Source organism: Haliotis rufescens, unplaced genomic scaffold (genome assembly GCF_023055435.1).
Source record: "Haliotis rufescens isolate VD_foot unplaced genomic scaffold, xgHalRufe1.0.p SCAF_7, whole genome shotgun sequence".
In the NCBI taxonomy this organism is placed as follows: Eukaryota; Metazoa; Mollusca; class Gastropoda; order Lepetellida; family Haliotidae; genus Haliotis; species Haliotis rufescens.
In genome coordinates, this window is record NW_025964361.1 from 756695 (window position 1) to 784311 (window position 27617).

Sequence of the window (27617 nt, forward strand, 5' to 3'; positions counted from 1 at the left end):
ACAAAAATGAAAATTGAAACTGATAAATTTTTATTCACATGAAAGCCCTGTCTTTACTCATTAAAATTATTGGTGGGACAGGTAGCTGTGTACAGCCAATCAAGTGCAGCGAGTCACCAGGTGTGACCACTCTCAGCTGACACTCGGCCAATACACGCCAAGGTGTCAAACTGTGTGTACAGCTCCACTGCAATTTGGACTGCACATACGGCACAAGACATATGTATGTCTCGAGAGTTTCTAATACATTTACACGCTTGTCATTGCCATTGACATTACACAGTGATGGGGTTTATAGGTACATCTTGTGCTCAGAGCTCATTAGTTCTGTCCGAGACAATCACGATGAAAGGCGATCGCAAGAGAATCAAGTCACAGTTCAGCAAGGGCCACACTCCCTGGAACAAAGGTCTCACCCTTGAGTCTGAAGAGACAGAAAGTGACTCTCCACCCCAGATACCCAGGACTGTCACTAGGATGAGTGCTGAAGACTTCTCACTGGTTACCAAGTCTAGGCTGGATGGCACTGGGCTGTGGACACCTGACTGTGAGGGCATCTCTACCTCTGTGAGGCTCTTGCGGCCTACTGCGGCCAGCATGCAAGACCTGAAACAAGAGTCAAGCAAAGATGACTTGGAGTGTATGCGACTAGTCGACAATGAAAAGGTGGCCGAAGCATGGAACACAGCTCTGCGACTGCATCGTTCAACATCCACTGACTGCGACGACCCTCAGCTGCAGATAGCCAAGGAGAGAAAATGGGGACCATGCTGGAAAGTGACACTGAAATGTGTTGTATGTGACTTCACAGCACCTGAAATGAAGTTGTATAAAGAAATCAAGACAGGCAAACCTGGACCAAACCCAGCAGCCCCTAACGTAGGACTTGCCTTGGGTCTTCAAGACAACCCTATTGGAAACACAAGAGCCAGGTTACTGATGGCGAACATGGACATTCCGCCCCCATGCAGGAGCAGTATGCAGAGGACCTCTAACAAGGTGGCTATTGCTGTTACTGAACTGAATACACAGGAAATGGCTGAAAAAGTTGAATTGGTAAAGGAAGTTAATCAGAAGAGGGGTACTGAGCCATGCGAGATGAATATTGCCATGGATGGCCGATACAACTCAACGACAATAGCAAGCAGGAAGAAGCCAGGGCAGAATGCATCACAAGCAATCGGCATAGCCTGCGAAACTGTTACCGATAAGAAGTTCATCATCGGCGCGTCATTCCAGAATAAGCTGTGCTGGACTGGTGCTTGGCTGAAAGGAAAAGGAATGGATGTGAAGTGTCCAGGGGGGCATCCAGACTGTACTGCAAACATGTCGGCCTTCGCTCCGTTCTCCGAGTTCAATATGGGAGAGGACATTGGAAATCAGCTTGCGCTACAGGGTGTGCTAATTAAGTATGCTACTACCGATGGGGATTCTAAGTCTGCAGGTGAAGACAAGGCTCTGAAAGTGTTAGACCCTATGTGGAAGGTGCAGAGGCTAGCTGATCCCACCCACTTGGCTCAAGGACAGTTTCAGCAATGCTACAGAGCTGATTTCAACCCAGATATGTTCCCCGGCACTACTCGTACACAGAAATTTGAGGCTAAGAAGTGCTAAGTCAGGATGTAAAGGCACGGTGCAGCCTGATACTGAAAGAACTCATGAAGGATCATGCAGGCGACATGAAAGCACTTCGTAGTATCTTACCTAGAGTGCTCGAAGCAACCCTTAAGTGCTACAGCGGCGACTGCTCCAGGTGTGCCCGGTACTCTGTTGTGTGTCGAGGCGGTGTAACAAACAGCTGGTGGCAGCGGTCCATGTTCCTCGGCTGCAACAAAATCACTCATTTCAATATGGATGACAATGATAAACACTTGATGAATGAAATTCTCAAGATGAAGCTGAGTGTCGAAGTTGTCGAACAAATGAAACTGTACACAGACACACAGAAATGTGAAGCCGTGAACCGATCAATGAGTATTTCTTTGCCAAAGAACGTGAACTTTTCAAGAAATATGATCGGGAGGGCTTCATCGACTATTCATAGGCTCAACAATGGCCCCGGGACATCAGCAATCGACAAGTGCCAAAACTCTGGTGTTGAACTATCAAGTCGAGCAGTGCGGTCACTTGAACAAATGGACAAGGAAGCTGCCTATCACAAGGAATACCAGAAAAGTCCCAGTGTTGTGAAAAGAAAGCTCGTGCAGCATGGGAGCAAAATTAGTGAACATTTAAAGTCAAAACTGAGTGACAAACAGAGGGGGGACTACAAAAAGGGTCAACTTGACCCTGTGCCATGTTTTAGTAAACAAGCTGACCATGCATATTCAAAGAAATGAACATGTGCAGTAATACTGTAGCTAATGACTAGCTTATGACTGACTTTGTGTAAAAAATTGAGTTGAAATAGGTAACAGTTGCTGTACAGCTATGTTTTTTGTATATGCAATGCTACAATCAGCTGTCACTGTGATGAACATCAGTTAATGAATAAAATCTTAATTTACTTTGCTTGTTGGTGTCTCCTTGCACAGCTTCAAAGCCAAAAGGCAATCCGCATATGGCACATGGTCTTTGCATGCACCCCCGTTCACACAGGCTACTCTGTCTGCATTTACACTGTGCGGCTCAGCAGAAAGATGTTCGACATAGGTACATTTGGAATTATGGCACAAATGTCTGATGTCCAAATCACCTATGTCGAAATCTTCCCTTTGCACAATGTAGCTAAGCCTATGGACATGTACGGTGCGCCACTTGTTGGATATGGGGCAATAGTACCTCAAAACCCCATATCCACTGGGCGTACATGCCCTAGACCAGATTTGACATGGGCCGTTTTGACATGTGCCATTTTGGTCACTTTTGGCTGAATGCCGAGCAAATATCTCTCTGTATTTCTTGAAAAAGGCTTCGATGTTGGCCATATTAATACTGTCCAAGTGCAAACTGACACGACAGGTGTAGTGATACATGATTCTACCATATTGGCATATATGATGCTGGCATTCACTCATTTCAACAATATGCATAAAATCGCACGTTCGAAAAAGTACACAAAATCATTAAAAAAAATTAAAAAATATTTCAACCTGAAAACACATGTACAGATTTCAACACTTACTGTGAATATATGTGCCAAGTTTCAAGTCAATGTCTTGCATAATAATAGAGATATAGTGAATCAAACATATGCACTAGCCTCACCATATCAGGCCTCAGACCACAATTAATTTCCTTCTTTGCTATCTACAGTGACATGACAGCCCACCATAATTATTATCAGTCGTAGGCTGTTCTCCTGTTGCATGCTGACCAACCTGCCACTTGTTACTTAAAACGCAAAGTTTTGTCCAGCATCCACCACATTGCTTTCGCAGTAACAACTGTCCACAATGCTCACCGGAAGTTTCGAGCCGAAACACACACTGCGGCCTTCAACTTGGGGTCAAATCATGGGAAGCTGGAATCAATACCTTCACAGATTGGGGCTAACAAAAGATTGACAGCAAACTACAATGTCTTATCTTTCATTTAAGCTATCACAAGTCACTCCAAAAAAATTGCCACAGGCTGAACAGCCCATTTAAACAGGGTACTATATTCTCCTATTTTCCTTCCGGTTCATGGTAAAACTTAGGGGGGATAACTGTGGTCTGAGGCCTATCAGGACAGAAAAAAGTATGCAATTCAAATAAAAGAGAAAATTTGGAATCCCTAACTCATACACAGCTTGACTTATAGTCATTTGAAATCCTGCTGCATCCATAGCACTTGAGAGTACATTTTTGGCATGAATTTTGGCCAACGACCAGGACTGTCTACTGCTTCAATACGCTAACGCCAATTACGAATGGTGAGACGTCGGATGCGACGAGGTCCACCCCTATATCTGTGAAGTAGACCTGCCTGTAGTTTAAGGCAACACAGTTAATGTAACAGTATATCTACATTGTAATTACTCAGACACAATGTACCAGTATATCTACATTGTAATTACTCAGACACAATGTACCAGTATATCTACATTGTAATTACTCAGACACAATGTAACAGTATGTCTACATTGTAATTACTCGGACATATTGTAACAGTATTTCTACATTGTAATTACTTGGACATATTGTAACAGTATATCTACATTGTAATTACTCGAACATAATGTAACAGTATATCTACACTGCAATTACTCGGACATATTGTAACAGTATATCTACATTGTAATTACTCGGACAAAATGTAATAGTATATCTACATTGTAAATACTCGGACATAATGTAACACTATATCTACATTTTAATTACTCGGACAAAATGTAACATTACATCTACATTGTAATTACTCGGACGTAATGTAACAGTATATCTACACTGCAATTACTCGGACATATTGCAACAGTATATCTACATTGTAATTACTCGGACAAAATGTAACAGTATATCTACATTGTAAATACTCGGACAAAATGTTGCAGTAAATCTACATTGTTACACCACATACTTAATTTAATAGTGTTTCTGCATTGTAACACCGCGTACCTTAATGTAACAGCGACGGCATTGAATAAATTAATCTACAATCGACCCATTTGTTACAGTTTTCCTTCCAACGTTGATTCTCGCAATTCTCTGTAAGTTGAAAGGTGATTGTGTACAGTTTTACCCTGCCTCTGTCAGTGGTCTCTATGTTGCACTCCCCATCGTGACATTCCGAGGAAAGAACCGATTCCCAGTGCCTCATGCTTGTCGAACCGATGAGACGCGATGGCTGGGTAGAATGGAGGTCAACGTGCACCGATGGCCTGGCTCGATCACCATGATTCCATTATTTACAGGCACTAGTGGTACAGCTTGAATACTGCTGACAATGGGGTTACTCAAGGTCCAGTCTCACATACACTTCCACTTGACATCGTTCACCGTGCGAGGACCACATCAACACAACAAAACATAAATGCATCAATATCAACACATTACTACTTCAGTTCATCAATCCATCACTATCAACACATCAATATGTCAGTACATCAATACATCAATATCAACACATCAATACATCAATATCAACACACCAATACTTCGGTACATCAATCCATCAATATCAACACATCAATACTTCAGTACATCAATACATCAATATCAACACATCAATACCTCAAGCCATCAATATCACACACCCATACATCAATATCAACATACCAATACTTCGTCACATCAATATCAACACACCAATACATCAATATAAACACATCAATACTTCAGTACATCAATACATCAATATCAACATATCAATACTTCAGTACATCAATACATCAATATGGACACATCAATACTTCAGTACATCAATACATCAAAAACGACACAGCAATACTTCAGTACATCAATACATCAATATTGACAAAGCAATACTTCAGTTCATCAATACTTCAGTACATCAATACATCAATACATCAATACATCGATACACCAATACTTCAGTAAATCAATGTCAACACATCAATATTTCAGTACATCAATATCAACACATCAATACTTCAGGACATTAATAAATGAGGCGACAACACACAGGCTTGCAAAATAATTTAACAAAAAGGGGAAAAACCTAGATGGTCTTGTGAAATGTTTCATTCTGATTCACCCTGGACTTTCTTGACAGGCCTTGACGTCCACACGAAGGTCATGCGAACGTCAACATGAGGCAGCATGGCAGATTCCGGGCTCTGTCCGTGGTGCTTTGGGGCAGGGTCACTATGACTGTCAGAACGCCACTGCAGATTGCCCATGGACGGGTCACCGGACAGTTCGACCAAGTCAACATACTGGCAGTGCCGTCAATAGTAGCACCGATTGCGCGCCATGCTGGTCCTAGTGTTGTCTTTCAAGACGATAATGCTCGTGATAACACAACCCAAGTATGGATTAAGATAAGTTTATGAAATAAAGTTAAAGATTATACTGATAAATAACTAAACAGCTTTCGTACTCACACCCAATCAACTAGTTTTCAATAAATATCACCCTTCACACATTTCACATTTCACATTCACTCCGTCACTCTAACATTCACTTTCCAAATGCTTAAGGTTCTCACAATTAATGATAGTAAAACACAAAACAGTGTCAAATAACGAATTTCAGTAACAGAATTTCCATGTGAAATATGCGAGGTGGGTGTTGGAAAATCCAAGATGGCTGTTACTGACGGTATACGGTCTCATATCAGGCCTTGGATTTTTACTGACGGTATACGGGCTCATGTGGGGGTTAGTGGTTCTGCTTTCTGATTGGTCAATCTCACTTTGAGGCATAATAAAAAGTACTATTCTTTGATAAATATGAACAGTTACTCTGGTCCATAAAACGACGTATACTTTGGTAAATAAAGAGTGTACAGTACAGATTAAGGATATACATGTTATACCCACTGGATGCAGTATGGTAATAGTGACACAATGGTACAGTTACACACAGGCTTCGATCAAAATGAAAGAAGCTCGAGGACTCTGGAATGTAATGATGTGCACGCTATTTTAACGGATGAGGTATTGAAGAATAAGATACACTTGAGTTCAGTAAAAGCTTAACATGTGATTGCCAAAACCTATGCTCCGATCTTTTGTGTTTGTCGGAATCGCGGGGCGAAAGAATATGGAAGTCTGTTATAAGGATTAGAGGTTAGGATCCCTGCACCTCTCGCCAGCTTACAATGACACGTCAATGAGTCACACTGGAGACACGGCACAATACTTTGGTAGCTGAGGGAGGGTTCCGTGCACAACATGGTAGATGCAGGGACCTCGCTCTTTGTTGGTGTTTTTTTAATGCAGCATGTAATAATCCAAATGACGTCAACATCCGGTGAACTACATGTGTGGTCTGTGTAAGGGAGACAACTCCAACTTCCTTAACGTGCAACCGACACAAATCCTTGAAACATCCCAACATGGTGGGACCTCGCTCTTTGTGTTCTTGTTGGTGTTTTGTTTTTAAATGGAATTATTAAATGTTCGAAATCGGTGATGCCGATGTCGTCCTTCCTTTTCACCAAAGAGACAATTCCTTGGAGACAACTAAGTGCTACAAGCACGGGACTGTGGGAACCGTTCTATCCCGGAATCCCCGAGGAAGTAATATCAAAGTATAGAATCCAGTCAGTTCAATTCAATTCCTTTATTCAAAATGTAATGTAGGCCATCGACCCATGATTACAATAATAATGGCTCCAGTCAAGCATACACAGCATTTTGAAGTAACATGTTGCAAGTTCCAAAGAAACAAAATCATCACTTCAGCCTGATAAAGAAATATTTATTTTATTTTACGTTGATAATTTTACATTTGTCAAACGGCAAAGATGTTGGTTACGGACAAGGAACAAATATGTCCAATTAACAATCAACGGGTCTAACAATTAGGAGAACAATTCGAATGCTGCATGAGTTTCAACGCAACCATGATGACAGTAAGTACCAATCCAATCACAATCGCCGCGACTGCAGTGATTCTCGCTGACTTGCCCGACTCTGAAGCTCTTGCATAGTCCCCTCTCATCGCATATTTTTTAGACTGAAGCAGAGAACACAAACATGTTAAGCGGTGACATAAAATTGAGACATGTTTTTCAAACTTATTTGTGTTTAATTGATAGTTTTGTGTTTAACGCTACAGTCGGCACTAGTCCACGTATATGGCGGCGCCCTGTAAAATGTCGAGTCTTCATGAGATAATCTAGTGGTAGGTATTATGAGCAACAGTACAGGACATCGGGGTATGATAACACACAATCAACAAAGGCACCTGATCACGAATCACCTCTTACAATGGGCTGAGGAAATTTTCATGCCACCATGTGCTTGTGATTTGAGTCGTGTGCACCCCTCCACTTTTATAACTTTTACAACCTCGCCGTAAATAAAAGTCGGGTAATATACTGATCCACCTGATCGGTCAGGTTTTACGACTTGGCTGAACACCTTTTCGCGAACACCTGGTGGCATCTCTGATATTCAGTCATCAAACCTTCATTTATTTTTCACCGGTATATTCCCTTTTTTCCCAATGGAATCTGTTTCGTCAGATATTCTTTATTATTCTCTTTTATTCTCTCGCGTTGCGATTACCTTTTTCATTATTTCTCCATTTTCACGCTCACAATAGCCTACTTGTGTGTGGTCAATCCCATCAATGGTCAATGGACATCTACTATGGTTGTTGTAAGACAGGTCGCATGATCACAAAGGTAATGCTGTGCCTCAATCATGCTTATAAATGCGTGTTCACCTGACTAGCGACTTTCTCAGGTCCCATCAATGCCTTATATAATGAGCAACCGATAATTTACATTGGAATAAGGTCACGACTATGCCTTCAATCAGTTTGATTCAGAAATAGCATCTTAAAAAAAACAGAACAAAATCATTATGAATATGATGAATCTAAAGGACGTAAGCTAACGTTGAACTGAATATACATTTGGTGCAATACTAAGTAACTATATGAATATATGAATCTGTACATACCTTGAAGGAATAACTAACTGCGAGAATTCCTAACACCTAACAGAAACAGGCCGAGCAAGCTGCCAGCGAAAGGTAATCTGGGGGATCCTCTGCTTCATTGGCAACAACAGCTCCGGGTTGGGTCGTCTGAAAAGTAGAGTGTTAATTTATTACATGTACCGTGAAAACGTTCAACACCATCCCGAAATCTTTCCGAACTTGTATCTTTGGAAATATATGCTAAATCATACTGAATGTTTAAGAGATCACTGTACGTACCTCCAGATGGACGGAAGTACTGAGTCATAGCTTATTTGTTTAGACTGAAGCAGAGAACACAAACATGTTTAGAGGTGACATAAAATTGAGACATGTTTTTCAAACATATTATTGTTTAATTGATAGTTTTGTGTTTAATGCTACAGTCGGCACTGGTTCACGTATATGACGGCGCCCTGCAAAATGTCGAGTCTTCATGAGATAATCTAGTGGTAGGTATTATGAGCAACAGTACAGGACATCGGGGTATGATAACACACAGTCAACAAAGGCACCTGGGCCCACTTGCACAAAGCGATCTTAGCGCTAAGATGATCTTAACTCCCATACTTGAACATAGGCTTAAGGTAGTCTTAGCACTAAGATCGTTTTGTGCAAGTGGGCCCTGATCACGAATCACCTCTTACAACGGGCGTATTAACTTTTTCATGTTCGATTATTTTTCCACTTTCACGCTCACAATAGAGTCATGGTATATTTTGCAAAGAAGCTTAGAAGCCGCTTAACCACAACGTCCCACCTACCACGACTCCGGTGTGACGACTGTGCGTGTATATCTGCACTGGGTGATAGTCAGCAGTTTCTATTGGAGGGGAGTTGCCTTCATAAAGGAAAAACATACGATGAATGTATTATGCATTCTGTATTTATAAGAAGTAAATATAACACACACAAATACGGGCATAAGATATCTTACCTCTGTTCACTGCTATGTACGGTGACATTGTAGAATGTGTATTGTTTGTGTGGAAGATTTATATGAACTCAAGTTCCAAACTGTTGTCCTGATAAGACCTCTCACATATCGCGTGCCCTGATATAGAGAGACCAGGCTCTTCGACTGATTCACAAATCTTTAGTTCAGAGTTTTCCTCACAATAACTATCTACAAAGCATGATGACGAATGATTAGGACGGAAACTTTAAGCTACAATAGAAGAATGTCTGAGCAGGAAGCTGTATTATGTCTTATACAGTTCAAAGCTGATTATGAAATCAGGAACATAATAATGCAAAAAATGGGAAAATATGGGCTTTTAACTGTGGCATACAAGAGTTGCAGGTAGAAATTCCTTTCAGGACAAAATAGAAGATGATAATTTAAAAGTAATGACCATACGATGAATGTATTATGCATTTTGTATTTATAAGAAGTAAATATAACACACACAAATACGTCCATAAGATATCTTACCTCTATTCACTGCTATGTACGGTGACTTTGTAGAATGCATATCGTTTGTGTGGATGATAAATGTGAACACCTCAAGTCTTGACCATGTACGAAACTGTTTTCCTCCAAATAACAACACTGAGACAAAAGGACCCGGACATAGAATGAACATGTTGTTGTAATGTAATCATTGTCAAAGCCTTAAGGAAGTACTACTACGTAGCGTCTGTCAGCCAAAACGATTTGTGTGCACGTGTCACGTGACAAAGAGGACACGCAACTGAGAAACCTGTTGAGGCACATGAAGTCCATAAATTAAACAGGGTAAGGCAGCCTGATCGCCCACCCATCCTGAAGTTTGTTTGGCGCTTAACGCCGAAATCAGCAACAATCCAGCTAAATGACGGCGGTCTGTAAATGTTCGAGTCTGGACCAGACAATCCAGTGATTGACATCATGAGCATCGATCTACGCAATTGGGATACGATGAAATGCATCAACCAAGCCAGTGAGTCTGACCACCCGATTCCGTTAGTCGCCACTCAAGATAAGCATGGAATGCTGCACATAAATTCTAACCCGAATCCTCCAGGGAGCCACCGTACATAGAGTCTTCAACTGTCAGCCTTTCTACACTGTTATAGGGGGCACGGGTGGCCCAGTCGTCTAAGGCGCCGCGATTCGCTGTGCAGAGTTGCGTCCCTTGGGCACGCCAGAAACCTATGATTGTGGGTTCGAATCCCGGTTCGCCCCAATTATGTTTCTAGGTTTGTCAGCACCATACACGTGCTCGTGGGTTTCACCGAAGTGGTAAACGTCTGAGACCTGCATCACTTCGGGCTTTCCTCCCACATTAAGCTGACACGCCGCGATATAACTGGAATATTGTTAAAAGTGGCGTTAAACCAAACTCACTCACTCACTCACTCTACACTGTTATAATTATTGTCCCCGTCCATACCGTGGACGTTACCTAATTATATGTATCGGTTTTCTGTTGGTAAGTGTTTAAAGTTCATTTGAGTTTGCGAATTAGAACAAAGCTGTAACTGCAGTATTTAGTCTACGTCCTGATTTACATAGATATAACCATTATTGGGTTTCATCAAGCCATGCTTGTGTAAGAGGCGACTCCCACGCCTCCCCACCCCAACACTGGATGCACGAAATGCTTCCATGTCACGACTATCAATCACCAGTAATGGTGACACTTCTGCAAGAAAAGTTAAAAGTGAAATCAATACTTTTACCTTGGAAAAATAGAATCAAACCGTTCTTCTAGGATGTAATCGAAACACAAATATTGTCCCGCTGTATATCCATGGAGATATGAACAGTGTAATATAATGGGCGTTGTTCTGTCGAAACACAAACAGTCGCCCCGCCCTGTGGGCAGACGACGATGTTAAAATTGTTAAGATAGAATAAATGATATTACCAAGATCTCTGAATCAAGATTTCGTTTTCTTCCGGTTACGCAGTTATTACTCCAGTCAAATATTTTACGGATGATTCGATCTTCGGTTAAGTCACAAAAACGTTAAGAAATTCTGACATTTCCCCATCGTTGACATAATACTTCCACATGCATGTGGGTTTCATGGCTGCGTTTGGTCGCACTAATTGCAGTGGTATGTTCGCAGTCATGTAGTCGGGATATCGACAGTTGTGATTCTCAAATATCCATCATGAAAATATGCGTTCCATAACTTTTTTCCACCGTATACATGTGTGGTCTCTGTGTAAGGGAGCTAACTCCAACGTTCTTAACGTCCAATGGACACACGCCCAAGACACAATTTTCCTCTCCATTCGGGAAAACCTTTCAGCAAATCACACCATAGATGGATTGTGTAAAAGAGGGAGCTCCATCTTCACTTCTCAAAACATATTAATCGTATTCCATGATATCGCAACTGTTACATGTTGACGCTTCAATTGAACCGCGAAGTTAAATCAGGACGTACAAAACTAAATTGTGAAATCAATAATTAATCTCACAATATCAATGAATAATTAACAGATTATACTGAAACACTTTGAAAACATATTCCATTTTTTGTAATATTTGTATTTTTTTGGCAAACTGACCACACAAATATGAAATTGTTCTGTGTATTTAAGTAAGAAATAATCAAAAACATGTCATTTTGTTTCTCAGCCCTCATTCTTTGTCATGCGAGTAAATATTTACTGCCACAATCATTTTCTTGTATTGAAACACATCGGTTTAGGTTTTCAAAGATCCGGGGTAGAATAGGTCTTCAGCAACCAATGTTTGCCTTAAAAGGCGACAATGCTTGTCGTAAGAGGCGACTAACGGGTTCAGGTGGTCAGGCTCGCTGACTTGGTTGATGCATGTCATCGATCCAAATTGCGTGGATCGATGCTCATGTTGTCAATCACTGGATTGTCTGGTCCAGACTCTATTACTTACAGACCGCCGTCATGTAGCTGGAATATTGCTGAATGCGGCGTTTAACAACAAACAAACAAACAAAACATTGAGTGAAATATGTGGCAGCAACAATAAATAACAGGCCCTAGTACATAAGTCTGCGTACTCACGAAAGGCAAGAATTTGTCACAGTCGAATGTACGGTGGCCCATAAGGGACATGGAGTCTCTTTTTCCATATTTTGATATTTCACTTACTTTTATCGTTACCTTTTGCAAATTAACACAATTTGTCTTACAAATATGTGATAAATCATGTGTAAAGAAGATACTGAAAAGTGAAACGAAAATGTCAAAAACTAGAATGAAAATGCAGAAAACTATTTCCACCGCGGTGATAATATTCCCACCGCTGTGATAATATTTCCAACGCGGTGGAAATAGTTCTGTGGTTTCATTTTAGTTTTTGACATTTTCGCTTTTGTTTTTGACATTTCCATTTTAGTTTTTGACATTTTCGCTTCACATTTCAGCGATTCAATAGCTACTTGAAAGTACATTTTCCATGTTTTCGGTTGTTTTTATATATGATTTATCACATATTTGAATGACAAATTGTGTTAATTTGCAAAAGGTTACGATAAAAGTAAGTGAAACATCAAAATATTGAAAAACAGACTCCATGTCCCTTATGGGCCAACGTACGAATGTCTTTGATCCAGGAAACTCACAGTGTTTGAAGCAGGGTGAGCAGTCGCTGCTGTCCAATATCCGCGCAGAGCATGAAGATAAGCTGCAGGTCAAGTCGTATAAACTGACACGGGGAAAAAGTACGCACCCGTGTTTCATGATGGCCAAAATGAAACAAACAAGAAATGATTATCACACGGTGATGTATTTGATACGGGTTTCATTATTGTGTCTTGATCCTTAAGTTTGCCGTGTTCGGCGACTGTTTTCAGCCGAGTAACGTTAAGATAACGTTTATAATTGATTGGTCTAATCCAATTTCCAATCGAATACATTCTTAATAAATATACACAGAACAGAACACTAATTGTAACATTAAACAATATGGGACTCTCAATTTAACATCCCTGTCAATTTAATGCCCAACAAGAGATACTGGTCCAGTCGTACTTCTTTGTGTTATTTTGAGTCTGTGAGTATGGTTTTACGCCGCTTTTAGCAATATTTCAGCAATATCACGGCGCGGGACACCAGACATGGGCTTCACACATTGTACCCATGCGGGGAAGCTTCGAATTGAATAATATGAGCATAATTAATTAAATTTCAAATTGATATGAAAATAAGCTGTTACGCCTTAACCATATATACTGAACAACAAAAGTTCCGGTGACATTGAATAAGATTTAAGGCAAAGTTATGTTCTTTACCAAATCTGAAACAATTTCGGATTGCAACAGATAAAAGACTCCTGTAAGTGTTCAAATGGTTTAATTTGCCATACTGACTTCAGAAAATGCGTGATTTCATTAAAAAAAACATAAACATGCCAAAATGTCAATTAACAAATCAATAGTGTGTGTGTCCACCTCTGGTTGCGATGCAAGCAACACATCTTCGTCTCAAGGAATGGACCAGGCGTCGCACAAAGTCCTGTGGGATATCTGTCCATATCTGCTGGAGCATGTTTCGAAGTTCCTGAAGTGTCTGTGGAACACGTTGTTGACGTCGAAGGCGCCGATCCATCTCATCCCACATGTGCTCGATTGGTGAGAGATCAGGGGAGCGAGCCGGCCAGGGGATGACATTCACATTGTTTTGTTGAAGAGAATCCTGCAATCCAGCAATACGAGGCCGGGCGTTGTCATGTTGCAAGGGAATGCCTGGGCCATGACGACGCAAAAACGGTAGAACAACAGGGCCGATGATGTCCATTGAGATTTCCCTCTACCACTATCAAACGGGTCCTCTGTCTTGCTGTAATCCCACCCCATACCATAACGCTGCCGCCCCCGAACCGATCTTCTTCCACGACACAATGATTGACGTAACGTTCACCTCGACGTCGGTACCCTCGAATTCGTCCATCGCTGTGCCTGAGGTGAAAACGAGACTCGTCAGTGAATAGAACTTGTCCCGACTGCATGGCCGTCCAGCGTAGACGCTGTCTGCACCAGTGTAGACGTGCTTGACGGTGATTTCCTGTCAAAATGGGACGTCTGATGGGTCTTCTGGCGACAATCCCTGCACATCTGAGGCGACGACGTACGGTTTGTGAAGATATTCGTCGAAGGCCAGGGATGCTTCTTGCAGTCACTGTTGCTGGCTGGAATCGATTTCGTAGGTGTGTTGTTCGAATCCAGTTGTCTTGTCGATTATTGGTCACGCGTGGCCTGCCACTCCGAGGATGGTCTCTGACTGCATTCGTCTGTTGCCAACGTTCCATAAACACCAAATGGTGTTTCTGTGGACGTTAAATTGTCTTGCAACATCACGTTGAATCGATCCTGCTTCAAGCATACCAATGGCTCGCAGACGCTCATTTTCGGACAGGCGTGGCATTTCGTAATGTTGAATAATTGCGTAATTTTGTTGTTTTTCTGAGTGGTTGTTGTCAGCACGATGCTAAACAATGCATATGGAATCCCCTTAACGCACATGTTTTTATACCCATTCTTTGGTAGTGAAATGCATGGGGCTTGCATAAAAGTCAATTTTTGCATGGAATGCATGCTTTTCTGTAGCAGTTGTGTTTTTGACTTGATTCCATACATGTACTACAATATTGAAAACCAAAATCCACTAAAATATTGGTGTCACAGGAACTTTTGTTGTTGAGTATATAAACTGGCTTAGGTTACATTACAGACTAATAACACGTTAACCCAATACCAACAGTGGGACTACCGTCGTACGAGTGACTACTAATATTTGAACTTGTTTGTGCGTTGCTATGACGCACCGATACATCGGTCGTAGTCAACTGCAAGGTGTCGCGTTCTGCCCAGCGTTGTTTTATCATTATGATGTTAAATTGCTCCATTTGTTCAAGCATCTCTAGTTGATATATATGTTTTAGATTTGAAACGGAACTGACACCATGGGAACTAAAGTTTAATAAGGCATCACTGATTACATGGCCACACAAAGAAGCATGATCTATGAATTGATACTGTTTATGTGTCATTTATCATTTGATGACTTGCTTCCTGCACTTGATATTTAAATCAAATGACGGTAATGAACTCAGATTGCATGGTTGGTGTCTATTTATCAGCACAACTGTACTTATTTCTACCAACATTAATCATGGATCCCTAGGCGGCGATTATTAACAGACCGCTTGACTATTGCTGAGTGCGGCGGCAATCAAACACATTGTTGACTGGGTTAGGATATCTTAATCATGTCATTGCTTAATTATCAACTTGAAAAGTGGTTTACTGGCTCAAGGGGCGGTGGGGTAGCCCAGTGGTTAAAGCGTTCGCACATCACTCCAAAGGCCCGGGTTCGATTCCCCACATGGGTACAATGTACGAAGCTCGTTTCCGCCGTTATATTTGCGGTCTGACATCATGCTCACATACTCTTTTGAAATGTTATATTGATGGTCGAAAATTCACAATATTATCAGAAAAAAGCATGATGAAAGCAACGTTTGCTTTCTAGTATGTTTCGTCAGATATACATAATACCTATGGTATTTCTTTACTTCGTTATGCCACATATGACGGGTCTTTCATGTACACATAAAACGGGGACTATGGTTCTTCCGGTTAGTTGTATGTTATTCGACCGAAGTTCTATTATGAATCTATTTATGACAAATAAACTCAGGATGCTGAAAATCTTTTAATACAACGGTTTCGGATTGCTATTTAAGGGAGATAACTCCAACCACCTTTGCGTCCAGAAACAACACAACTGAAAATTCGATTCATTACCTCGTATTTCCTCTTCAGTCACTGTCGCAAGGGTAAGAGTGAAACGCGCAAATAGCTGTTCAGCGTTGTGTAACAATGCCGTCAGGATCCGATGAAACTAACTTCGGATCTAGACCTGAACCCGTTATGATCCTCACTCTGCCAGCACTGCATCGTGTTTAACCATAGTTATTATAATAGTGACCAGCGTCACTAGACTAACATCTAGTCTCTGAAATGAACATATCTTACAGAAAAAAACAGTTGTTCAGTTATCTTAATAAAAATATAATAAAAGGGAGCCCAGTCACTCTCTTCATTTTCAGATATTGCAGTAATCTAGACTTGCCAAACATTACAGACTTGCATGGGCTGTATTTGATATATATTTGTATCAGGGTCTGTAAAACAGACTACAGCGTCACATGAGTGAGTGAATTTTGTTTAACAGTAGTTTGAACAGTATTTGTGGTATATATCAAAATGTCAGATTGATTTCGGAGGAAAGCCCGACGTTACGTAGGTCTTAGACGTTTGCCACTTTGGTAAAACCCAGAAATAATAAGCCTAGAAATATAATCAATGAATATGGAACTCGAAACCAATGACCACAGGTTTCTGTTACGACTAAGGCACAACTGGGCGGCCTTAGACCACAACGTCCCCCGTTCTCCGACCCTGACAAGAACAAATTCAAAGATATGACTGAAATACTGTTAAATGGCGTTAAACGCTATGTTGGAACTCACGAAGCCAACATCATTCATCATTTGTTCATAGAAGTTTAGAGATATTTCATCTATTGATGAAGCTTCAGATCAATCCTTTAATGAGGCCTCTTCCACAGAAATATGCCTTCATTACCTACAGAAATAATCGTGCAGTTTGTTAAACTGTGGTATCTTGATGGATTTAATTAATTATTGGCCAGTTCAGCTATTGCTTATAGTCTGCATTCCACAAGAAAACAATAAGAATTGCTATCAAATAACTGGTCATTGTCTGGTGAACAGTCATTAAAGGAGCGTCTTCATGTCACGGTATTTACTCTATATACTTAGGCAAACGTTATACTACACAAAAACGTCCATATATCATTATCTTCTTATATTTATTTTGTTAGAAATAGTTCTAATTTAAGATTTGTGTAATGACTGGATCTAGAGGTCAATCCTTAATTACTATCACACTTCACCAAGACAAATGACACGTTCACCTTTCCGTTGTTGTGTTTTTCACATTAATTCCGTAATTACTAAATGTGTTGTTGAATGAATGAATGAATGAATGAATGGTTTATTAATCCGTGTTTAGCAGAACCATATGGAAAACAGTTATGCAAACCATAATCCAATATGGCTGATGTGTCAGCCATATTGAAAAGTTAACTCCATAACGAGGTCGATATGAAACGAACATTACATATGTAAAATAATGTTTTATTATTCCTTTTATTTCTCTGTTTCGTCGTGTTTTTAAATATCTTATGGATGGGGATAGCTTAATGATTGAAGCGTTAACTCGTGAAGATGAAGACCACACGACTGGAATAACATTGATAAAATACAGTTAAATATACTCACTTAAGACAACTTCTGCATTGTCAGACTTAAACGTTTCGGAACTGTCAGCGTCGTTTGGTCAGAATATGAAAAGTGTATTCAAAGGTTTACCACATTATAATTAGAAATATTAATATCACATAACATGTGTCTCTGCTTTTAAAATACCTGTGCAACAATAGAAAATGTCTATATGTACATGTTTGTAGCCCCGAAGTGCTCATTATGTCCCCGGATTCTAAGGATGTATTGGGCTCATGTGCAGCCTCCGCAGTTCCATCATTTGAAATTCCGCCCAAGACGGCCATGGTCAGTGGCAGTAGAGCTATCAATTAGCCGCCAAGTGGACACAACTGTCCAGTCTGGACATACATCATTTGATTAGCTCACAATGATGGCACTATCCCAACACAGATGCTCGGGCGGGAGGGCCCACAGTTTGAATGTTAACACGTGATTAGCAACATGGCTGAGACGAACTGCATGACATTTAGTGCTTCTCGGGATTTCGAGTTCATGGTATTTATTTGTTTTCTTATCACCTAGACGTGTCTACGACATCTGATGAGCCACCTTCTCGAAATGGGAGGTGGTGATTGAATGTGTGATGAATTCGCTTTGCGTTTAATGATTCAAGATTTGGCGAAAAATGTTTAATTGAAAGTGTTCAGACAACTGCTGTCTGTTTATTTGTTGTTTGTCACAAGTATTGCTGCTTCATGCGACTGTCTGTAAATGATCGGGGCTTAAAAATTATATTATATACCCGTTAAGGACCACCAAAGTCTTTCATATAACTATATTGCTAATCTGAAACGATAGAATAACTAAAGTGGTATGGGTGATCTTTAACTTCTTTAGAGTAGTATATTTGTAATATTTTCAGAATGACAATTACATTGTGATAAGGTCTCGTTATAGAATGATCGTGCCTTACGTACAAATGAACACTACGCACAAATGAAGCGTACCCTACTTGCAAATTAGCTCTACCCTACATAAAATGTTTACTTTATGTACAACGTTGAGTGTAAAATTATTTTACTCATGGAGCGTAGTGCATACACGTGTGTGTGTGTGTGCGTGCGTGCGTGCCTGCCTGCCTGCGTGAGTGTATGTGTGTGCGTGTGTGTGTGCGTGCGTGTGTGTGTGTGTACTAGTCTCTAGTCTCATTATTATCTGAACTTATTATTACGACGTTCGGAACGTCAGTATTACAGTCAAATATAACACTTTTAAAACGAGGCTATTTAACATAAATCCACGATTGACTCCTATAGAAACCAATGTTAAACAGAAAGTGGTATTTTTATTACAAAGTACTTGAAAACAATAGGAAAATAATGATAAGCATGCCATTTACTGACGAAATCTATACATAGTACGTGACTATTAAATTTGTTTAATTGAATCCCATGGCAAGATGTGTGTATAGCAAAAATACATGAAATACAAAGAATACATGTTAAAAGAAAAACTATTGCTCCGGTCAAGAGATCGGTATAAATTCAATAGTAAAACAACGTTCCTGATTTGCCGAAAACGACACGCGGCGCGGCTAGTCGTAAAATGGAACATAATTCACGCGATAGATGGACTAAACATATGTCGTAAAAGCAATCCTATACACGGCACTTGGAGTTGCGCAGTACTAGTGAACGCGAATAGATACCAGCATACATCCGACTGATACGTAAGTGTAATACACGTGACTATGTTAAACTGTGACATTTGAAATATGTCAAGCACATTTTTTAAAAGGCTATTATACTTATGAACAGTAAATCAACAATGAAAGTTATCATGCGAATTTTATTTGCATGGATCTGTTAGGTCTAAGAAAGAAATTCTGTCAGGACACAAAAACACATAAACAAGAATAGTTTAATGCTTCTGGCCATTGGATGGTTTATAAGTACAAATGCCAGCTTTGAAAAGAGAATCCACAAAATCTTTTTTCATGTGGTTATAGTTAATCATTAAAGTCCCATTACTTGCAAATGTCCAATTATTTGACACGTGCTCATGAGATCGATTTGAATGAAATAGACCCGATATCCTAATAAAATTAACTCAAACCATTAGTGCATGTATAGGTCTTAATGAGTCCGACTCACGAATGAGACACGGAGTGGGTTAATTTTGGTTTAACGCCGTTTTGAAACAGTATTTATGTCAGTATAGCGTATCAGCATCACCCGATGTGATGCATGTCTCAGATGTCTGCCACTTTGGTGAACCCACCAGTAGGGTTATGGTGCTGATAAACCTAGAAACAGAATCGAACCCATGATCGTTTAAAGGCTCCTGGCACGATTAAGGGACGCTACTCTGCAAAGCGAATGACGGCACATTAGATAGCTTGTCATCCGTTCTCCCAACTCGGAAGTGGCTTCCTGGTTCTAAGGTAAAACTATATGAGCGGCTCATCAAAATGGTGTTAGTTATAAACATGTAACACACAATACACCAGTTGAGCACACTACCATTGTTATAGCCATGATGACCTCATGTATTGTGTCCATCGAGCATTTCTAATGTGCAAAACGTAGCAATATTTAACAACGTGTTCTTATAAGAACATTTAATTGGAGAAAACATGTGCTTGTTAGTATTAAGATTACCAGAAAAAGAGCTCGTCTTTTCCAGCGGTGTGTAATTTAAATCGACGTTACCGTGCACATTGGCCTCGGGGTACCTCTCTCCGAGAACCGTTTTAAATTGGTTAGATTAACTTTTTTAAATTATACCGATATGGCTTGATACTCGATAGCTAATCTGCAGCTTTCAGTTTGTAATGTGAATTTGCAGTACATCCCAAGACACTCTAACACAAAACCCTTATCATATGTATGACTATGACCTATGTGCTATGTACTATGACCGTAACGTCGATGGCCTAGAAAGGTGGTTTCTATCGGTTTGGTTTTGTGATGGTACAACGATTATGTTTCTAGGTGTGCTCGTGGGTTTCACCGAACTGGTAAACCTGTCTGTGACCTGCATCACTTCGGGCTTTCCTCCCACATTTAGCTGACACGCCGCTATATAACTGGAATACTGTTAAAAGCGGCGTTAAACCCAACTCACTCACTCAGTCCTTGATTAAACGCATTGAGTATACGATTCTCATAACTCCAAACCATTGGAACCTACCTATCTCATCTTCCCGTGGCAAGTGAGTTTACTGAATATAAAAAGTCCAGTTTCAACCTTTGCCGAACTAGGCTGGTATTATGGAGTTACATTTTGGCTGGACTAACGAGTCTATGCATAGTCCAAACAAAATCGCGCACCGAAATCGAAATCCGGTTCGAGAAGTGTAATGCAGATTTCGATCGACTGCAGGATTTGCAAAGCATGTGCACCGCTAACTCGTTGTCAACAGATATTTTCTAAAACTTTTCATGCTTTTAATCAAGGTGCTCACGTGATTTGATGCACTTCGCGATGTAAGACTCGTTTTATCGCAATATAGATCTTGATTATCAATCAGATCGTCTTGACTGGGCGCCACCGTTTTGTTTGAAGCAAATGCAAGTGATACGAGAGGTTGAATCTGATTGGTCAAAAGGAGAGGCATAGAAAGGACATAACTCGTCATAGCAACTGGTGGCGCTACGATCAAGCCCAGGAATTCCAGCCTAGTTCGGCAAGGGTGGAAACTGGACTTTTAAAGTCAGTTAACTCTCTCACGGACTTGTATCCCCCACCCCCCGTGACTCTCTTGCCTCGGGAAGATGACCTTTTTAGACGATCGAAGTATTGGTCATCGTATATATTAATAATGGTTTTGTATCTACGTGTATGATATACAACAAATTAACATTACAAACTGAAACAAAACAAACATGATAAAGTTTAGTATCACTTCCATCACGGCGTGTCAGTTTAATGTTGGAGGAAAGTCCAAAGTTCTGCAGGTCGGAGACGTTTACCACTGTGGGGAAAGAGCCAAGCACGGATATGATGTCGACGGATCAGGGATGCTAATCAGGGATGCTAATCAGGGACAAGCAGGGATTCAATCCCACCACCAGCTGATTCTGGAACAGGTCTGAGACGAAACTGACATGGGTCATCAACAAAAATACTTAAATTAGGGTTATACTTCCACTTCTAGAGCCGATCCAATAATGACCTTGACCTTTACACGGTTATGTCGGTGAGTCTCCATCGTCTTTCCTGACACCTGGTGTAATTGTAATTTGACAATGCTCAATAAAACATAGCTTGAGAATACTACCTAACGAAACATCTCCATTTGACAAAGTAGTGTTCATCTGTCCCAAGTGATGTGTCGGTGGGCCGACGAGGGCCGTTTGCTGAACGTGCATTTCCTGCAAAAACAGTTAATATCTGTGCATTAAGTAAATACTAAACAAATAACATACAAAATATGTTTTTACTTTCCAAAACGAACTTAAAAATCGATTCAACCTTAAGATTTGGCGTAACAAATTTCAACTAATCCATTATCGCAGTTTTAGAATAATTTTCCAATCCGAACATTTTGTGGAATCCGTCATGAGGACTAATAATGGCATTCGTTATTTGTTTTTAATCAAGGCACACATGCATACTCTCTACTCATAACATTGCTTTCATGGACTACTGTTGTGAATTTATGTCGGAGCAGTTTGGAAATTTGGAATGAAAAAAAAGGCGACGAGAAACAACATGGTTAGATAGATGTGCGCGACATTAAAGTGAAGAAAGCACACTCGAGGCAATACATGATCTCGACAAGGTGGCGCGTACGTTTCGGCTTCATTTGTCATTGTTTACCACGATATATAGTTCATATCCCAACAGTGTACTGTCCCTCACTCTTCCTTGATGTATCTACCGTCACCGTGGTCTAGTGGTAGAGCGTCCGACCGGAGAGCGGAAGGTCCGATGTTCGATCCCCGGCCGCGTCATACCAAAAGACGTTAAAAGATGGTACTTGTTGTTACCCTGTCTGGCGCTCGGCATTAAGGGGCTAAAACAAGGACTGGTCAGCTCGGAGTCAGTACACTGTGTCTGAGTGGCGTATTCATGTTGAACTGCGGCATGGTATCTCAATGGACTAGCATTAAAAAATGGGGATCAGTCCGGACTAGCACAAGCAGCCACACACACACACGTGCATGCACGTCGCTATATAAGTGCAATAATCTTGGACGCGGCGTTAAACCCCATTTCACCTCACCTCATCTTTATGTATCTATATTTGTTCGTGAGGTTGTCACTTCGATTTAGTTTGAACTTCCTTGTGTCACAAGTGACAGAAATGCGAGGATAAATACCCTGAAGACAGCATACACCGTAAGTCGATATACCGATATATGTAAGCGATTACCATATGATATATCCAGATATACCCTCGCATGATCGGCTGATATATCACTCAGGTGCATACATTGTTTTCAATCCGCGTAATGGTCTTGTCCTGATTGTATCAACAGTAAAGTAACGTTATTGAGCCTTCTCGATTACCAAAAGCTAACTCCCGTGACACGTCTCTTGTAATTTGCTTTGCATCTGTTGTGAATAATAACCAAGCTTAAACATCGTCCCACGTCTTATTACAAGCCGGAGATTTCATCTTAAGCAACACAGGCCTGGAATCGTATCATTAGCGTACGGAAAACACTACCGTCCAATCAGGTGGCATCTGGTCCAATTCGGGCTCTAGCGCACCTGAGGGACATCGCTAGAGATGGGCGACCAGATTAGAGCCCAACCCAGCATCGTTATTACTGGTGTGATTCTTAACAGACGAAACAGCAAATTTGATCGAGTCCCCAGTGTACATAACATCGACGGAGATGAATGAAAAACAAAGTCATTTTGGGCCTGGTAAATGTTACTGGGATCCCAAGCCGTGATATTTCGAATTACTGGGAAGCTTTACTCGAATCTCAGCTGGAGTTGAATCTGTGTTTTTGAATGCAGACTCCCTCATCAGCAACGACCTAATCACAATAACCACGCAGTTCACGTTTTAAGATTTAAATGGTTTTATCCAATTTTTGTCATTTGGAAACATTAAATTTTAATTGCCATAAATCTCCGCACTGTTTATCCGTGAATGTCCTAGCAATGACCTTCTCTATTCAGCCCAAGTGGCATGTTCCCACAAAGCTTGGATTCGTTTCATTTTTTTACAGCTACAAAATTTGGAACTGATTTCGAGAGAGGATTTTTTTCAAAATTTCTTTAGTAGGTAACCGAGTGATGGCATTCCGTGAAACACCGAATGTTGTTTTAGCCACAGTCAGTAATACATGATAGTGTCTGGACGAGGAAAGCTGCTGATTGAAAGCATGGACAACATTCCTTGCCTTCGGGTTAGAGTGACCCGCTCAGCGACGTCACGGAGGCTGACCACCCAATACCCATTTTAGCGGATTTCGTGGCTTAGTGATTAATGTACGTAGGTGTTTGTGAGTGTTGTGTTGTTAAACGCCATAATCAGCAATATGCAGCAATAACAGAGAGATCTGTAAGGAAAGTCAATAAACCTAGCACATCAGTTGTAAATAGTACGAGGAATGACCCAGGCAGTACAGTGACATACAAACAGCAAAATCAATCATTATATACACCTGATCCTCACCTGAGACGACTCTCACAACAACCGTTGGATACCACATACATACTGCTCCCAAAATTGTCCCACCTCATGCTTGTCCTAGACTCTGTTTTAAAATATTGTTTGTTGGGTGTCATCGTTTTTATTTCAGTCACTGGTTTGTCTGGTCGAGATGCTCAGCCCGTCGTGATATCATTCACGCACCCTCAGGCGGGTAGAGGAGTAGTACAAAGGGCAGAAGTAGCAGCACGTCTTGTCGTAGTTGGTGCTGCAGCTGCTAAGTCTCCTTCGCTCAAGGACGTCTCAACAGTGTCTCTTAAACTGAGGACAGGTAAACAAAACTACAGAACATGGGCAAACAGTCGTTGACATACACAGTTTATTATATTCATTGTTCACCTTCTTGTCTTCTTACGACCTGGCAACTGTCGCAGCTGCCATAAAAAGATGTATAACTTAACGAATAAATTCCAACCCACGCCCCCCGGAAAATCATTTAAGTCAACATGTGTTCTTTATAGTTGAGAAAAACTTATCCCAATCCAAAATACAGACTTCCACTTTGAGTATAAAGTAGTCATTCTGGTTCATATTTCATAAATTATCCCATAAAACAGGAAAGTTTTGTTTGACTACAACCCTACAGGATATGAGAAAACGACAATTGATTAAATTACAAGAATTTTATTATCCTCTGTTGTTTTCATTACTGGTAATGGCTGTCAAACAATCAAATGAAATATTCCATGTCAAGCAAAACAGTTTAACAACAAACCGATGCAGCAGATGCCCATTTGGGAAGCATTTCATTTGCGTATCATATGGCCTTTGAAATAACACTCCTCAATTTGTTCGTACTATCAAAGACGCTATCAACAAAATCAATATCACCAAGGCTCCATTGCCATATTTTCTATTGTATGCCACTATCAAATACTTGTGACATCCACTTGAGTGAAACTCCAAATTTTGTTCTTTAACAATTGCCCTTTGTAAGCCCGTATCTGCAAACAAATTCCTTCGCAGCTCCCGTCCTGTCTACAACACGCAACAATTTGCTTGGCTGATCCCATCCCGCTTCGTGAAGATTCAATAGATTATAGACGTTTCGCTTTGATCAGATGATATGGGTAATGAAATAATATTGATCCGTTCCTCTCGTTCGTGTTCTGAAAGGCTTAGAGCGCGGCCATTTACTTTGTCTGTGTTTTGAGAAACATCCCGGCTAAATGAACATCGAGCCCATCGCCACTTGGACTGGCGCTCGTTGGACACTCCGTGCAATAAATCAATGACCAAGATCGCTTACAACACCACCAATCGTAAAAGAGCAATGTGTCGGAAGTTGCTTGAGTAATCTCCCCTTGACACGCAACATGGCGCTCGCTTCCACAAACACGCCAATAAATTGGAGGCGTTTGTACAAGAACTCCGTGTGACGATTCAGATTGCGGTCATTAAGTTATCGTAATGGAAAGATTAGACTTTTTCACGAATCTCTGCCATTTGATGTGTGAAACCAGATCCAGTTAAGTTGGAGATAGAAGTTTTCGTCATGTAACGCAATCTGCCGTTAACTTTGAATGCGCATTTTCTTGGACATTCTAGTACGACGAATGGCATTCCGAGCGTGTGTCTGTCATCAGTATCTGATGAGATTAGAGATGCTGGCTTGTAAAAACGACCTTAATGTTTCCAGTTTAATTATAAAATGATACCTCGAAATGACAATAAACCAACACGGGGACGTATTTCCGTTTTGAAGATGTTTCAAGTCTACCCATATGGCAACACTGCGCACGACCTTAGTTTGATAAAATACTACTTCAATACTATTAAAAGAAAAAAAATGAAAAATATGTATCGATCATGACACTTTTGTTTAAAGGTTTATAACGATTATGCTCGCATGGGAGTTTAAAATAAAGTCTGATAAAACCCTGCATCTTCCGACTCTTTCTTTCTATCAATATTGACCACAGTTTTAAATTTTGCATGTGTCTCTAAGGAACCGACCGTTGGATATTCGGGGGAGGAGTATATTTAGGCTCATACATCTAATAAAAACAATATTAGTTGGCCAAAATAGTTTTGCATTTGTAGTTCAATACAAAATACCACCTTCAATTCAGTAATTTTGAATAACAAATACATATACATATATTGAACGGAACGATTCTTTCTTCGATGTTTGTATGTGCTTTTTTTCAAGAAAGTATTTTTTATCGATAACAACGTTCAAATGGCAATTGTTTGTTTGTTGTTTTACGCCGCACTCAGCAATATTCCAACTATATGACGGCGGTCTGTAAATAATTGACAATCCAGTGATTGATACCATGAGCATCAATACACACAATTGGGATCGATGACGCCTTCAACCAAGTCAGCGAGCCTGATCATCCGATCCCGTTAGTCGCATCTAACGACAAGCATGGTCGCCTTTTACAGCAAGCTTGGGTCGCTGAAGACCTATTCTACCCCAAATTGATTTATCTTAACCAAAATCGGTGCAAAAAACTTGTCTTCATTTTCTGAAACCTGAATTAACTTCAATGTAGGCGTTATAGAATTGTGTCGTTGATATTTTGTCTTTCCATTAGTAATGTATTAAACTGTGTCAGTCAATATACACACTTCCTCTCGCAGTCTTAACAATGCAATCAAATTCTGCAGCACAACACGGCAACCTCCATATTGAAACAACCAGGTCCCAAGAAGTCGTCTGCTTCAGAGATCAGACGACACCTGCCGACTGCTCATACAAAATGGCTGTTTCCCTCTGATCCAGCAGACGATCAACTTCAGTCCGTGTCGCAGCATGTCTGATAGTGCTTAAATGTCTATTATCTCCTTCGTCATGACTCCTAATCCTAAAGGCCAAATGACGATCTGCCGGCATGTTGACTTCAAACACACGTCGACAACATTGGTAGCATCCTGTAGGCGACTTTCTATTCTGATTGATGCAAATAAAATTTCAATAGAATTCGTGAAATTTGTTTCCTTGTTATAAACTAAGAATATGGGTTATGTCACGATCCTATGATTCGGATACGAAATAGAACATTAAAACATGTTATTGTTGCTGTTTGTTTTCTGTTACTTCCCTTTTGAACAGAACTTCTCATACACAACAGAAGAAGAAGAAGAAGAAGAAGAAGAAATATATTTTAGAAACGCAATATTTAATAGCAGCAATATTTCTTGTACTCATTTCCAATCTGGGACATAC

At 40.4% G+C, this 27617-nt stretch overlaps 1 protein-coding gene and 1 long non-coding RNA gene across 3 annotated transcripts; both read right to left on the reverse strand.

The window, feature by feature from the left end:
• Positions 1 to 215: 215 nt before the first annotated feature.
• Positions 216 to 2292, reverse strand: LOC125376133. Its single transcript, XM_048387888.1, has 2 exons — positions 1705 to 2292; positions 216 to 606 (listed from the first exon to the last, which is right to left on the reverse strand). The coding sequence occupies exons 1-2, from the start codon at positions 1842 to 1844 to the stop codon at positions 312 to 314; spliced, it is 435 nt and encodes a 144-aa protein (XP_048243845.1). The 5' UTR covers positions 1845 to 2292; the 3' UTR covers positions 216 to 311.
• Positions 2293 to 7223: 4931 nt separating this feature from the next.
• On the reverse strand, positions 7224 to 10073 carry LOC124139684. 2 transcript variants are annotated; one of them, XR_007219111.1, is made up of 4 exons: positions 9972 to 10073; positions 9301 to 9377; positions 8519 to 8644; positions 7224 to 7565 (listed from the first exon to the last, which is right to left on the reverse strand). It is a non-coding gene; the product is annotated as an uncharacterized LOC124139684 (long non-coding RNA). The 2 variants fall into 2 exon arrangements; XR_007219112.1 differs by lacking the exon at positions 9972 to 10073 and adding an exon at positions 9474 to 9604.
• Positions 10074 to 27617: the final 17544 nt, after the last annotated feature.

Bases quoted from the DNA above. Each gene is read 5' to 3' on its own strand.
- LOC125376133 (XM_048387888.1), bottom strand. From the start codon at position 1,844: ATGAGTGATTTTGTTGCAGCCGAGGAACATGGACCGCTGCCACCAGCT. The intron at 607-1,704 runs GTAAGATACTAC...CTCTTGTTTCAG, and splicing joins GGTTGCTTCGAGCACTCTAG to GTCTTGCATGCTGGCCGCAG.